At 51.7% G+C, this 15,645-nt stretch overlaps 1 protein-coding gene across 1 annotated transcript; it reads left to right on the plus strand.

Annotated features, from left to right (window-relative positions):
• Positions 1 to 3,349: 3,349 nt before the first annotated feature.
• Positions 3,350 to 4,660, plus strand: LOC310890856 (olfactory receptor 14C36-like). The gene has a single exon (XM_083853170.1). It carries the CDS (start codon positions 3,558 to 3,560, stop codon positions 4,497 to 4,499), a length of 942 nt encoding a protein of 313 aa, XP_083709296.1. The 5' UTR covers positions 3,350 to 3,557; the 3' UTR covers positions 4,500 to 4,660.
• The last annotated feature ends 10,985 nt before the right edge of the window (positions 4,661 to 15,645 follow it).

Genomic DNA, 15,645 nt, shown 5'->3' on the forward strand with positions numbered 1-15,645 from the left:
GCAGTTATGACCTGGAAAGGCCAAGAGGAACCCACATGGATGAATCGGCTAGCCTACTACAGCATTACAATGAAAGTCTCTCTTCTTCCCTATGGGCCTGCATCTCGTCTAGAGAGAAACTTTCTCACGAGATGCCAGAACTACAAGAGGATACATCTTCCTCCCCACCTGCACGATCCAATAGCTCGGCTATCAGGTGTAAGCATCCCTTTGCTCAAGAAAGTTGATATAGTGGGTGCATACTGTGTGCTACCCTGTGGTTTTAACTGTGTGACCACGGAAAGGCCATGAGAAAACGGGATGCAAAAATCTACCCTACCTCCACCCTAGAGGCATGGATACATGAAGCGCAAGGAAAAACATTCACAAAAAGTGGTTCTTCTGAGAAAATTACTGCTCCAGCTTCTAGCAGCCAGTCCTCCAAACAGAGTAATGAATACTATGAGCAGGACTAGAGGGGCCCAGCCTCCATCCAGGGGGAGGAAGGGGACAATCGGGTGTATTGGACTCTGAGGAGTATTGGCCTGGCACATCAAACCCGAGAGTTAACTGTACTGGAGGCTGAAGTGAGCCTAACTGGGAAGGAGTGGCAAAAGCAACCCATTGGGACTGGCCTGGAGGCTCTGTGCAACCCTGACATAGACTAAATCTCAAGAGGGTCCTTCAAAGATCCAAATGTTTACTGGATGGACTTTGGGCATGACTCCCCTGGAGACGGAGGACATCAAACAGTTGTCTACCTTGCCCACTCTCTCACAGGACCCTTCTGCTGTGCAGGTGCTGATGGCCAATGGGCAGCAGGTGCCAATCGCTACCACAACAGCGCACCTGAGGCAGTATTGCACTCACAGAGACTCCCTGATTCCCATGCATGAGCTGGTTCATTGACTGCAGAGCCAAGGGGTGATCAGCAACACTTGCTCACCCTTTAGGAGTCCCATATGGACAGTGAAAAATTCTAATGGTGAGTGGAAGAGAACGGTGGGCTTCTGTGGCCTGACTGAAGTCACACCACCGCTGAGTGCTGCTGTGCTGGGCATGCTAGAACTTCATTCAGTACGAACTGCAGTCAAAGGCAGCCAAGTGCTATGCCACAATTAATACTGCTAATGCATTTTTCTCCATCCCTTTGGCAGCAGTGTGAAGGCCGCACTTTGCTTTCAGTTGGAGGGGCGTCCTGTCCACCTGGAATGGACTGCGCCAGGGGTAGAAACACAGCCCTACCATTTGCCATGGGCTGATCCAGACTGCCCTGGAAGAGGGGGAAACTCCTGAACACCTCCAGTACATTGATGTCGCCCTCACATGGGGCAACACAGCTCAAGAAGTATTTGAGAAAGGGAAGAAAATAGTCCTAATCCTTCTGAAAGCTTGTATTGCCCTAAACCAAAGTAAGGTCAGGGGACCTGCAGAGGAGAACATAATGCAGGCTGGTCAGGTTCAGGGGGACCCCTGCTTGGGGAAAGGTTGGGCATCAGTCAGTGGGTGATGACCAATTGCATTGTGCATCACTTGCTTTATACATATAATAATAAAAAAATAAAAATTATTATTATCTATTAGTAGTATTGTTAAAGTTATTACTATCTCTTCAATTTCTGTCCATTTAAACTACCTTTATTTCAACCCATTATCTTTTGGAGGTGGTTGTCAACTAACATCTGTGTGGTGCTAGGGTGCCTGACGGGTTAAAGCACAATGTGTTTGACAACCACAGTCCAACAGCACAAATCACACTTGTAAAAATCAGTCTCTGACATCTACAAAGAGGAGCAGTCGGCGATGACTTTGGTCTGCTTCAGACACCACAGCCCAGCAGAGACCCTGCTGCCTTCGGGAGTTGTCAGCCCTGAGGCCTTGGGGATACCTCAAGGGAGCCCAATGGCACAGAGCAAGCGATGCCATGGTCGGGTGCTGTGCTGCTGAGCTGGGCCGGGCTCGTGGGACAGAGAGAGCTCGTGGCAAGAGGGCCCTGGTGCAGAGAGACAGCTGTGCCCAGGAGCAGCTCCTGTGCACAGCGCAGCAGGGCTGGGGGCTCTGACCGCAGCTGGCACGGGGAGAGGAGAGAAGGAGAGAGGGCTTGGAGGCAGTGAGGAGCGCAGCAATAGAGGGTAGCGTGTGGCAGGACAGATCTGCAGGCTCTTGGCACCGTGAGTCTCTGGCTGCAGGGCCATGCAGGTGGGGTTGCCAGAGGTGTCTTCTACAGCTGGCACATCCGATGCCTGATAGCATCTGTCGGGATAGTTGTCTCTCTGTTTCTCCAGCAAGGAGTAGAAAATGCTTTACAGAATGGCATTTATGATTGCAATTTTCAAAAGAAAGACCAAGTCAGGGGCTACCAGAAAGGCAGGACTTTGTCTGTAGCCTGTGCTTGAAGAATCCTGCAGTGGAGGGGAGGCAGGTTTCATGGTAATGAGTGGTCAGGATTGTATTGGAGATTAAGACTCCTGGAGCATTGCAGTGAGGGACCAATATGTCATCAATGAACTTCAAAAAGTCCCTTCCCACACCTCAGCCCACAGACTGCACCAACATCATCATTGTGGTCCTCTCAGGCTTTATCCTAGCTAATCTTTAGGAGCTACAAAAGCCGTGATACCCCCCCTGCCTTTGGAAGGTGCCTGCAGGCTTGAGGTGAGCACAGATCGTTTGCAATGAGCAGGAGCTGCCTCCTCTGCAGGCAGAGCTGCAGCACAGGAGGGTGTGCTGAGTGTCCGTCTGTCCCTCCCTGGCCTTGCCTCCCCTGGCAGCAGCACGCTGCCATTCCTCCTGGCTTCTCCACCTGGCCGTGCTGCTGCTGCTCTTGTTCCCAGGCTCCCTGGGGATGGGGGTTTCACCTGCCCATGGGGTGAGCCCTCGGGGTGCCTGGGGGAAGGGGAGTACGGGGACAGGGTGAGGGGTCTGGAGATGGGCACTTGGAGCGTGGCTTCTTCTGCTCTCAGCAGTACCCAGGTTCTTCTCAGGAGAACCTCCTTAGTGCAATTGTCCTGTAGCTCAAAGAGATGCCAGCACAGCTCAGACCAGCACTGATGGACAGACTGGCTGTCGTCTCTGTGGGACGCTCTGCACTAAAGGGACAGTCTCTTTGCCTCTGAGGATCCACAAGGTTTTACTTGGAGTGCAGCAGAACGCCCAGGATTTATGCCTTAGAAACACTCCTCAGGTGTGGTGGGGCAGCTGAACAAAGAGGACAAATCAAACAAACAAAGAAACAAATGAATAAATAAATCTCTCTTCGATGAACTAGGAGCAAAACTGGGGAAATCTCTTCTATATCAGGAGTGAAGTGAATCTGAGACTACGCCATGTTCCTACCATGTTGCTACCTTGAGCTGTAGTGCACGACTGAGTCTTCCATTGCCCACAGAAGAGTACTCTTCTTGCAGAGAAACTCAGAAGCAGTTGGAAGTCATTAAAGGGAACTTCAAAATAACTGCCTGCAATTGGACAATCCTCTTGATGTTTTTTAATGAGAAAATTAAATTTTTCTCAGGTAAATCTGTTGTACATTATTACTATTCTTTCTCTTTGTGCAGGACCACATCCCAAAAAAGCAGATGTCCAACAGCAGCTCTGTGAGCGAGTTCCTCCTGCTGGCGTTCGCAGACACGCGGGAGCTGCAGCTCCTGCACTTCGGGCTCTTCCTGGGCATCTACGTGGCTGCCCTCCTGGGCAACGGCCTCATCCTCACCGCCGTAGCCTGCGACCACCGCCTCCACACCCCCATGTACTTCTTCCTCCTCAACCTCGCCCTCCTCGACCTGGGCTGCATCTCCACCACTCTCCCCAAAGCCATGGCCAATGCCCTCTGGGACACCAGGGCCATCTCCTATCAAGGATGTGCTGACCAAGTCCTCTTTTTAGTCTTCTTGGTTGGAGCGGAGTATTCCCTTCTCACTGTCATGTCCTACGACCGCTACGTTGCCATCTGCAAGCCCCTGCACTACGGGAGCCTCGTGGGCAGCAGAGCTTGTGCCCAGATGGCAGCAGCTGCCTGGGGCAGTGGCTTTCTCCATGCTGTCCTGCACACGGCCACTACCTTTTCCCTGCCCCTCTGCCAAGGCAATGCTGTGGACCAGTTCTTCTGTGAAATCCCCCAGATCCTCAAGCTCTCCTGCTCAGATGCCTACCTCAGGGAAGTTGGGCTTAATGCAATCACCTTCGGTTTAGGTATTGGCTGTTTTGTTTTCATAGTGCTGTCCTATGTGCAGATCTTCAGGGCAGTGCTGAGGATCCCCTCTGAGCAGGGCCTGCACAAAGCCTTTTCCACGTGCCTCCCTCACCTGGCCGTGGTCTCCCTGATTATAAGCACTGCCATGTTTGCCTACCTGAAGCCCCCCTCCATCTCCTCTCCATCCCTGGACCTGGTGTTGTCATTTCTGTACTCAGTGGTGCCTCCAGCAGTGAACCCCCTCATCTACAGCATCAGGAACAGGGAACTAAGGAATTCAGTGAAGACGGTTCTAGAATACACAATTCTTCAATATATTTATATATAATAATATGCATAAAATCAAAATTCCTATGTTTCCTCAAAAAAACGTAAGACAATTTTTTGTTAATATTTGTCTGTATTATTATATTCTGAAAATCTTGTTTCTGATTTAAATAATATATTTTTTATCCTCCTACTTGTTAATCATTTTCCCAGAGATGCCAGTTTCCTGTATAGATATACCCAATAAGGAAGTCATCAGAAGTTCATTGCACTCAGCTGCCGTCTCTTCCCATCTCCTTTGGAGCTGGGGGAGCAGCCCCAGCATGTAGGAGGGGCTCAGGGCCCCTGCTGCTTCACTGGAGCCATGGCCATGGCCAGCAGCAGGACGTGGCCTTTTCGCGGCTGCTATCTTTTGCCTTCCAGTGTGTTCCTCCTGTGCTCTTGTATCTGTGTTAGTCCTGAGGTCTCATGTACCTTGGTGACAGTCCTGTTCTCTCTGCAGTGACATCCCTGTGGCTGCAGGCAGCAGCAGGCACTGTGCAGCCCTGGGTCACAGCTAGCCTCCCTGCTAGCACCACAGTAACAAGAGGGGCTGCTCAGGGCAAACCCAGAAGCCTGGGCACCTCTTCCAAATGTGCTATCAGGAATAGAGCCAAGGGGTTGCTCCCTGCTCTTCTGTTTTCTGGGCTTCTTCATGGAGGGAAGGACACAGGCTGAAAGTCCCAGGGTGGTCTGTGAGGGACCAAGGGCTGGACCAAGAACTCCCTTTGTGGTGGCACTTCCCCAAGCAGACGACAACTGGTCTTGGACTCATCTGCATGGGACTGTGCCCCCTGCAGTGGGGCTGATGGCAGATGCCAGCCTGGAGAGGAATCTGGAGTTGCCAGGAGATTTCAGGGGATCTGCAGGGACAATGTGCTCCATGGGTAGTGATTAGGACCTCTTAAAATGAGTGACCATCCAAGGAAGAGTCTTTTAGGGGGAAAAGTGAATCTGAGGTGTCCAGGGGCTAAGGAGGGCTCTGCAACACCAGGGGAGGCCGTGAAGAGCCAGCAGGTGAAGGCCCATAAGACTGCAGAGTAATTGAGGAGACCTTATTTAAAGCCCTGAAGAAGACGCAATACTTCTTCATCTCTGCAGCCTGCCCCCGAGAAATTGCCTGCCCCCCAAGAAATTGCCCCCCTCTCTTGGAAAGATGACCCCTTTATTTATTGCTGAGCACCACGTTACTGAGTTCCACCTGGAAGGCAGGGCTAGGCAGTGGGGATGGCAGGAGGAAGACTTGTGTGAAGACTATGAAAAACATGGAAATTAAGGGCTTTAGCAGATCCTTAAAGTCCTGCCTGGGTCCCCAGATGGAAAGCAATGTATGTCTGTGGGTGGAGGAGGAGGAATTGGTGAGTCCTGGGACAGGGGCAGGGCTGAAGGGCCCTGCGCGAAGCTGGGCTGATGGAGAAGTGTCCACCTTGCGTGTGTGCCTCAGCCTGGGAGAAGGGGCCTGCCCGCGGTGCGGGATGGCTGGGCTGTGCTCAGCCATGCCCCAGGAGCTGACCTTGCTCTCTTCCTCCCCGCCACTCCCCACACGGGGCAGGCCCTCAGGAAACACCCCTGAGCCTGGAGATGCACCAACCTGCTGCGGTGAGGTGCCACTACTGCAGGGGAAGAGGGGAGGGTTGGAGAGACACGTGGGGCCTGCGGGCAAGAGTGGTGTGGCCTGGGGAAGTGAGGGCCTGGGAAAAGTTACCCTGGCTCCATAGGAGCCATTCTGGAAAGAAAACTTGTAGGCAGGAACAGCACATTTCTGGAGCTGCAGAGCTGCTGGGCACATTGTGCAGGGTGCTCTGATGGACTTTTGTGTCCTTTTCCATCGTGCCTTCAGTGCCACTTTTCTCAGAAATAGAGTAGCCAACAGAGGTGTGATGGATACGCTGAGATCATGAAAGCCATCATTAACATGCCCCTAAGAAGATGACTGATATGGGAAGGTCAGGAGAAACCCAGGACAGGAGAGATGTGAGATTTGGAGGAGGGAACAGGGGCTTGGCAGCAGAAATTAAGGATTTTGTAGAGGTCAGAAGGTTCAGGTTTTTGCTGATGCTGTTGTAACTGTGACTTAAAATAGTCACATGAGGCCCTACACCGGCTTCAACCAGTAAACTTAATTCCTAAATTTAAATGCTACTCCACACCCTGACAGGAATCCACTACTCTTATGCCTGACCTCAAAGTATGCACTGAAGCCAAAACTCAGCCCGTAGCCTCTTTCCCTTACCCTTACTCTCTTGCTTACCTTGATCCCTACCCTTAACACTAGATTTAAATGCTCTATTTAAGCCTAGATTCTTGGAAGAACTAAACAAAACCCTAAATCACAAGGCTAGTCCATACCCTAACCACAGGCATGACACCCCAAGAAGAACACCAAACCCTCCCACTAAATCTTTTTTAATCTCTAACCCAGAAATATGAGAGCTAGCCCCTAATCCCATTCACGAAAATCTAACACATAAAGCCCCTGTTCCTGTGCATTAACCTCCTCACCTTCAGCCCCTCTCCTAACCCTTAACTTAAGGTGCTTGGCCCCTTGGGGCAAGGCAGGAATTGTGAGACTTCTCTGCAGTCCCATGGCATTCAGAGATGGATGTGAGGGGCCATGGATCTGATCAGCTTGTGGGCCACAAGGAGGAGATGGGTGGGAATGCTCTGATGAGCTCAGCTCTGCCTCAGGATCTCCTGCCCCAGCAGGAGGAATGGGACTGGGGCAGTGACTGGGAGGTCACTTCTGTCTCTGCAGCTGATAGGGCAGCAGCAGGAACGTGTCACGCAAAGGGACTGTGAGGTGCCTTGTGTCTGGAGGTGGCAGGTCAGCCTTGGCTTCTCCCTGGGATGTGCACTTTGGGGCTGACATCTGCCAGTGGCCCTGCTAGGCCAGCAGAAGGCCCCTGCTTGGCATGCTGCCTGTGGGATCCCCTCTGCCTCCATCCCCAGGAGGACCCAGACACAAAGAAGGCCCGCATAGGGGTTGTCCTGTCCCTTCTGCTTGAGTCCAGGACTGGACAGCAGGAGGCACAAGGCTTGGCTGTGTCTAGCCAAGAAGCTGCAAGGCCAGCAGCAGGCCCAGGCCTTGGGAGATGCTGGTGAGGTGACTTCTGTCTGCTTGGCTGACAGGCCGCAAGGAGCCTGATGGGTTGGGATGCCTGCTTCAGGAGTGGTTTCCACCCTCATGGAGCTTTCTTTGGTAGTAGGAAAGAGCAGGAGAGAAAAACTGCCACAAAGTGCACCTTGGAAGGGTGGCAATGGCCACAAGGAGGAAGAAATGTCCCTCAAAGGGTCATGCTGTGGTGACAGAGGTCACTGAAAGAGTGTCTGTAATCAGACCATGGCTTTCTGTTTCAAGGAACAGCTGATGAGGGTTGACGAGACATGGGTGAGATGATGGAAAGTCCTGGATGAGAGCAAGGTTGTGGACAGAGATGGGTGTCTGCAGACAGGAAACAGCCTGAGAAGAAACTAGAGACAGCTGAGAGCAGAGAAGCCCCAGTCCAAGTGCAGCTGGGCAGAATCCTCACCTTGTCTGTGGGTTTTGAGCAAGATCTAAGCTCCTCCCTCCTAACCCGGGGTGCAGAGGCCTCACTCCAGCTGCCCACAGACAGCCATCCAGCAGCATGGACACGGCCTTAGCATGGAGGTGTCTCCTCCTTAGGGCACCTGGATAACACAAGGATGCCACGAGAGAGCTGCATCCTGCTGGCGAGCAGCCTGCAGACCAGGAGGATGCAGCACAGACAGAGCTGGATATTTGCAAGCTGGGGTGTCCCAATATCCAGTCTGCATCCCCTGCAGTTTCTTGGCTGACCAGGGCCAGCTGGGTTATGACACTCCAAGGGGCTTCTGCCAGACAGCCTCACCTCACAGTGCCATCCAGGAAATAGGGCAAAGTGTGGGACAGCATAGGAAAGCCTGCAGAGGAGAAGGCAGAGGGTGCTGGCAGGAATGGAAGGCCCCAACAGCCCTGATGTTTTTGTCCCTTTGGGTAGAGCTTCTGAGGAGACGAGATAGAGTCATTGCAATGGGGCCTCACTGCTTCCTTGATACCCTGTGCAGGGGTGGGGAGCTGTCCTAATGAAGTTCTTCTCATGGCATCACACTGCCCACCACATCATACAGACCCCAAGAAGAGCCCTGAGCCAGACGGGGGGGTGCAGGATCTCCCCTCCCAGTGGCTGGGGTCAGGCCTTGGCCCTTCTGCTTCACCAAAACCAACCAAGACTTTTCTCAGCACAGCGCTTTGCCTGTCTGCAATCATGGCCTCCAATGATCTGCCCTAACAAGTCCCTGGGGAGGCTTTGTTAGTAAGAGCCCTCAGTGGGGCCCATTAATACTCCAAGTCACTTCAACTTTTCCTTCTGACTTTACTTTCTCAAGCAGTTGCATCATTCTCCTCTCAGTACCTGATCTTCATTGACTCAGCACCAAAATACACCATGGAACTCATTAAAACAGAGAAAGTCCTAGGCAGCCATACATCTCCCACAGTTTCCTTCACGTCTTCAAGACTTGCAGAGCTAATAGGAGAGCTTCCATGGTGTAGTTAAGGAGGAAGATTTCAAAGAGCATCTAATAGAAATCTTTCCTCATTTTAAAGGCTGAATATTTTTGCATTTCAGCTTAGAGCATCATTTTCTTATAGATATTGGTCTACGGTTACTCCTTTAAAGCCCTGCTTAGGTTGGAAGAGTAGGGTTTTTCCTATGTAAAAAAAAAAACAAAAAAAAAAAACAAAAAAACCAGGAAATCATGCTGCAATTTTCAAAAGAAAACAAAACAAACAAACAAATGAAAAAAACCAAAGTTCAAGTTCCTCATTTTTTTCCCTCCAGTGAAGTTTACCTTCCCAAAGGGATGACTGTACATGATGTATTTTACACTGATTAATAGGAAATTTAAAATAATTGTGTTAATATTAATCCAAGTCATACTAATTCAATGAGAAACGATGAGTTTCTTGCTAAGGAAACCATTAGACAGACTGCTGAGAAATGGGCGAGCTGGAACTCACTGAAACTCAAAGCAGCAACTGGGTTGGTGTGAGCGGTCTGAATGATCAAAGAGTAAAGGGAGGGCAAAGCAGGAGAAGCATGGGAAGTGCATAGGTCCAGACAGGCAGCTGGAAAGGGGACATTCAGCAGGGTCTGTGTAATCAAGATGGGTTTTGTGCCTCGAAGATGAGGGAGCACACCATGATAGACAAAGCGATGACAAAGCAAGTACAGGTGAACACCAGTATTTCTTCTCCTGTGATGAATATAGAAAATGGAAATTCACATTTCTTCATGATAGAAATTACACTTCACGTGAAACTTTTTACGGAAGGGATTGAATCATTTGAGCTGATGAGTAGTTGCTTTATTAGTTAAGTACTAAAAAAAAATACTGGATATTGAGGCAGAGCTTTGCTGTCTGACCTTAAGCAACCAAGGAAAACCTCCTGTGGCCCCATTGTGTTTGAGGCACTTCCCTGGACCAGCAGATGTCAGAAAAGACCTGCAGGAGACCGGAGACCTTTGGGAAAATCAGGTGGAGCCAGGTGGAGTTCCCAGGGCACCTCCACTGCCAGCAGTGGTCTTTGTCCCTGTAACTGCAGCCCAGCCCAGCACAGGAAACCCCTTCAAAGACAACACCCTAGTTCAGTGGGTTCCTGGAATTGACCTAGATTTGAAATTGCCATTGGAAACCTGAGATACTTTTCCTTATTCCTACTAGACACATGAACATCCATTTACCTTCCTGGGTCATCTTTAGCAAACTCAGGATGAAAAACTCAAGTATAGCACGCTTCAAATGGCTGAGGCAGAACCCATCAGCTTGTCCCACTTTGGAAATAGACCCCGTCCAACTCAGGTTTTGAAAGTGAAAAATGTGAAATGACCCGTCAGGTCAATGCGCAGAGTAAGGGAAAGTCACACATATTGTGCTGTAGGGACAGAAGGCAAAAAGCATTGCACTGTGCCTCAGAGTAATCAAGGAGACCTAATCCACTTCATCTGTGAGATAAAGGAAAGTGAAGGATGTTGAGTGGTGTCCTAACATGAAGAAGGATGTACATCACTGGTGAAGGAACTGTCTTTTTGTGCCATCACCAATGCAAATACACAAAACTATATCAAATAAAGGTAAGCTGCCCCACTCTGGCTCTGTCACCCCACAGTGCACAGGAGAGGGAGCTGACAGCCAAGGGACGCTTTTGGGTGTGGAAGGTGGGACCCAGCAGCGACAAGGAACCAAGGCAGTAGCTGGGGGAGGCCCGGAGAAGCAGCCCAAGGAGTGGTGCTGCTTGTGAGGACACGTTTGTGCCAGCAGCCTGAGCGGGCAGAAGCTGTGCGCAGGCGAGGGGAGGCCAGGAAGCGCATGCCAAGAGCGCTCCTGCCAGCAGAGACAAGGCCGGGGCCGAGGGCAAGGGGAGGGGCAGGCCCAGGGCAGGGGGCTGCAAGGGCCATGCTGAGCTCCCTGCCCCTGCAGCAGCCGCACTGGCCCTCAGCAGATGTGCTGGCCGGCACGCACGGGGAGGTGCTGGCGTGCATCAGAGAGCAGCAAGGAGGGCGCTGGAGAGGGCCGGGTGAGGCGGGTGGCAGAGCCCCATGCAGGGGCTGGCTGGGGGTCCCCTCTGCTGCAGCCACCGCACGCGGCGTGGCAGGAGGAGGGCTCCCTGTGCACCATGGGGCAGAGCCTGGCCCTGGGCTCTTCCTGACGTCCCTGCAGCTCCTGGCAGGCTGCGGTGAGGTGCCCCTCAGCCTTCCCTCCTGTGCTGCCAGGGCACACGGCTGCCTCCTGCCCAGCTCACTGCCCACCAAGAACGTCCGACAGGGCTGCTTCCCAAGCTGGGCCTTGCCCAGGCTCAGTCCCCTGCAGGGGCGGAAAATGGCCCTTGTCCTGGTGGCTTTTCATGGCCTTCCTCTCAATACATGCTCTTCTCATGCTTGATCTCTTTTACTGAATTCAGAGGCCCAAGAGAACTTTTTGGTACAGACTAATACAGAAAATGCTTTGAGTCCCTCAGCCACATCTCTGCTTTTCCTCCACATTGCAGCTGGGCTCTTCAATCCCACAACCTCTGCTGTACCTGAAGAGACATCATGAGAAAGAAGAGTCACAGAAAATGACTACCTGCTGGTTCCTTTATTTCGTTAATTACCAAGAGCATATCAGCACCTGTACATGAGGTCTCTGGGTTAAAAATAAATAAATAAATAAAAGGTAGAAGAAGTGAGATAGAAGTGAGATGAAAAAATACTTTAATTGGAATAATATTTCAGAGATTGAAAGGCAGTTTTGAAATACATGAACAAAGGTGTTTCTGCCTTGCCCGGGTATATGTGAGGAAGATGTGCAGGTACCTCATTGATGGGGAAATGCTGTATATTAGAATAACATCCTCAGTGCCTCCTTTAGCTCCTTGTTCCTCGTGCTGTAGAGGAGGTTTTCACTGCTGGAGGCAACACTGAGTACAGAACTGAAACCGCCAGGTCCAGGGATGGGGAGGTGATGGAGGGAGGCTTCAGGCAGGCAACCATGGCAGTGATGCTACGCAGGGAGACCACGGCCCGGTGAGGGAGGCACGTGGAAAAGGCTTTGTGCCATCCCTACTCAGAGGGCATCCTCAGCACAGCCCTGAAGACCTGCACGTAGGACAGCACAATGAAAACAAAGCAACTAAATGCTAAACAGACACTGAACACCCCAAGTACCCCAACTTCTCTGAGGTAGGCATCTGAGCAGGAGAGCTTGAGTTGAGCTTTGAGGAGAGCCTGAGGAGACCTTTGACTCAAAGCACAGCACTTTGACCCGAAACACAGCACATCTTTACACCTGCTGAGGGTACACTCTGTTCCGTCATCCAGGTCACTGACAAATAAGTTGAGCAGGACTGGACTCAGTGTAGATCCCTGGGGGACACTGCTGGCTACAGGCCTCCAACTAGACTCTGCTCCACTAAGCACAACCCTCTGAACTCTGCCATCCAGCCAGCTCACAATCCACCTCACTGACCACTCATCCATCCCACACTTCCTGAGCTGGCCTGTGAAGATGTTATGGGAGACAGTGCTGAAAGCCTTGCTGGAGTCAAGGTACACAACATCCACTGCTCTCCCTCACCCACTCAGCTAGTCAGTCCATCATAGAAGGCTATCAAGTTGGTGAAGCACGGTTTCCCTTGGTGAACCCATGCTGACTGCTCCTGATCACCTTCTTCTCCTCCACATGCTGGAGATGACCTCCAGGATGAGCTGTTCCATCGCCTTTCCAGGGATGGAGGTGAGGCTGACCAGCCTGCAGTTGCCTGGGGCCTCCTTCTTGCCCTTTCTGAAGACCAGCATGACATGAGCTTTCTTCCAGTCTTCAGGCACCTCTCCTGTTTTCCATGACCTTTCAAAGATGATGGAGAGTGGGCCAGCAGTAACATCCGCCAGCTCCCTCAGCACTCATGGATGTATCCCATCGGGGTCCATGGACTTGTGGGTGTCAAGTTTGCCTAAGAGATCTCTGAGCTGATCCTCTTCAACCAAGGGAAAGTCCTCGTTTCTCCAGAGTTCCTCCCTTGTCTCTAAGGTTAGAGATTCCAGAGGGCTGGTCTTAGCAGTGAAGGCTGAAGCAATGAAGGCATTCAGTAATTCTGCCTTCCCTTTGTCCTTTGTCACCAGGCCACCCACCTCATTAAGCAGTGGGCCCACATTTTCCTTTGTCTTCCTTCTGTAACAGATGTGTTTGAAACAGCCCTTTTTGTTGTCCTTGACACCCCTTGCAAGATTTAACTCCAAATGGGCCTTGGACTTCCCTGTGGCTTCCCTGCATCCTCGGACAACGTCCCTATATTCTTCCCAAGTGGCTTGTCCCCTTTTCCACATTATGTATGCTTCCTTCTTCCATTTCAGTCACTCCAGGATCTCCTTGATCTTCCAAGCAGGTCTCCTGCCCCCTTTGCCTGACTTTTTGCTCACAGGAATACACAGCTCTTGAGCTTGGAGGACTTGGAGGTCAGTGCGCTATTGCTGCCGGTGCACCGTTGTGGCAGCCATCGGCACCTGCTCTGCTTCGGCTCTCAGCAACCCCACAACAGAAGGGTCCTGTGCGAGACCAGGCAAGGTAGACAACTATTTGACGTTCTCTCTATTCAAGGCAGTTATGCCAACAGCCCTCTGGTGCCCTTTTGCTTAGTTGTTTACCCTTGGAAAAAGCCAGAAACACAGTCTGGAGGCATGTCGTTAGGGTTACCCAATGACGTTCACGTTACTCACGAGCTATCATGACTGGCCCCAAAGAAAGAAGGGGAAGGTGCCCTGCCTTGTGCCCTCCACCAAGTGGATTCATGAGTGTCGTACCAGTAGCACCTCAAATAGTATTTATTGGTGCAGATTTAGGGAAAGCATCACAAGCCCATATTTGCTTTCCTAGTGGTAACTTAGAAGTTTCTTGCAGTATGTAGTTGCTTTACAGGTAGGGATTTGTAGCAATTTGTAATAAAGACGTTCGTGAAGACAGAGCAACGAGGTGTCCGTGTCCCTGTGTACTATGGAATCCTACCAACCTCCTGCCGCGATCCATGGGCGGGCTGACCCTCCTAGGTCCTGAGCATCGTCACTGTGATGCCCTTGGAGTGGTCCTCAGAGCTGCAAGAGCAACCACAGACCTGGGGCTTGGTGACAGCCCTTTGCTGCAGAGAACAGACCCAGCCACAGGGGCTGGACCCTTCAGGTGCCCCAGTGCCATGAAAATGGCTTTTTTTCTGCTCAAGTCTGCTGCTCCCTCACACACAGCCAGGCTTGTGGCTCATCTCCCTGTGGAGGAGGACGAGGCATAGCACTGCAGGTGCGCGAGTAAGGGAGAAATACTCCACCTGTGGGAGGGCAGGGCTGGCGGGGAGGTGGCACAGGACAGGCACTGGCCTCTTTCTGCTATTCCCCACCCAGGGAGCCTTGAGACCGCAGGTCAGTGTCCGGACTGCCCACAGGTGCCTGCAGTCCTGTATCATCAGGATCAATCTTCTCTCCTTCTGTATGTAACATTTTTACTTTTTTCTCACAGTTTGGGGCCAGCATTGGTGGACCTGGTACCTGGCACTGCAAGGCTGTGTCTCACACCGTGGTTTTTTTTGGTGAGTTTTTCCCATTGCAGCAGCAGAGCAGCAGCTAATTCCTTCTGGAAGACAACTGAAACAGTTTCTTCAGTGCATGCTTGAGCTCCTGGTTCCTCATGCTGTAGATGAGCGGGTTCACTGCTGGAGGCACCACCGAGTACAGAAATGACAACACCAGGTCCCTGGATGGGGAGGAGATGGAGGGGAGCTTCAGGTAGGTAAACATGGCAGTGCTGACAAACAGGGAGACCACGGCCAGGTGAGGGAGGCACGTGGAAAAGGCTTTGTGCAGGCCCTGCTCAGAGGGGATCTTCTGCACGGCCCTGAAGATCTGCACATAGGACAGCACAATGAAAACAAAGCAACCAATACCCAAACAGAAGCCGACTGCGTTAAGTCCAACCTCCCTGAGGTAGGCATCTGAGCAGGAGAGCTTGAGGATCTGGGGGATTTCACAGAAGAACTGGTCCACAGCATTGCCTTGGCAGAGGGGCAGGGAAAACGTAATGGCCGTGTGCAGGACAGCATTGAGAAAGCCACTGCCCCAGGCAGCTGCTGCCATCTGGGCACAAGCTCTGCTGCCCACGAGGCTCCCGTAGTGCAGGGGCTTGCAGATGGCAACGTAGCGGTCATAGGACATGACCGTGAGAACATAAAATTCTGCTGTAATCAAGAAGACAAATAGAAAGACCTGTGCAGCACAGCCTTGATAGGAGATGGCCCTGGTGTCCCAGAGGACATTGGCCATAGCTTTGGGGAGAGTGGTGGAGATGGATCCCAGGTCGAGGAGGGCGAGGTTGAGGAGGAAGAAGTACATGGGGGTGTGGAGGCGGTGGTCGCAGGCTACGGCAGTGAGGATGAGGCCGTTGCCCAGGAGGGCAGCCAGGTAGATGCCCAGGAAGAGCCCGAAGTGCAGGAGCTGCAGCTCCCGCATGTCTGCGAATGCCAGCAGGAGGAACTCACTGATGGAGCTGCTGTTGGACATCTCCTAATTCTGGTCATGAGGTCCTGTACAAGGAGGAGAAAGGCAGTGAGAATGTACCACAGGCATATCAGAGGAAAACTCTTTCCATTT

This window comes from Anser anser (assembly GCF_964211835.1).
Source record: "Anser anser genome assembly, contig: HAP1_SCAFFOLD_214, whole genome shotgun sequence".
Taxonomy (NCBI): domain Eukaryota; kingdom Metazoa; phylum Chordata; class Aves; order Anseriformes; family Anatidae; genus Anser; species Anser anser.

Coding starts and splice junctions, on each gene's coding strand:
- LOC310890856 (XM_083853170.1), top strand. CDS start 3,558: ATGTCCAACAGCAGCTCTGTGAGCGAGTTCCTCCTGCTGGCGTTCGCA.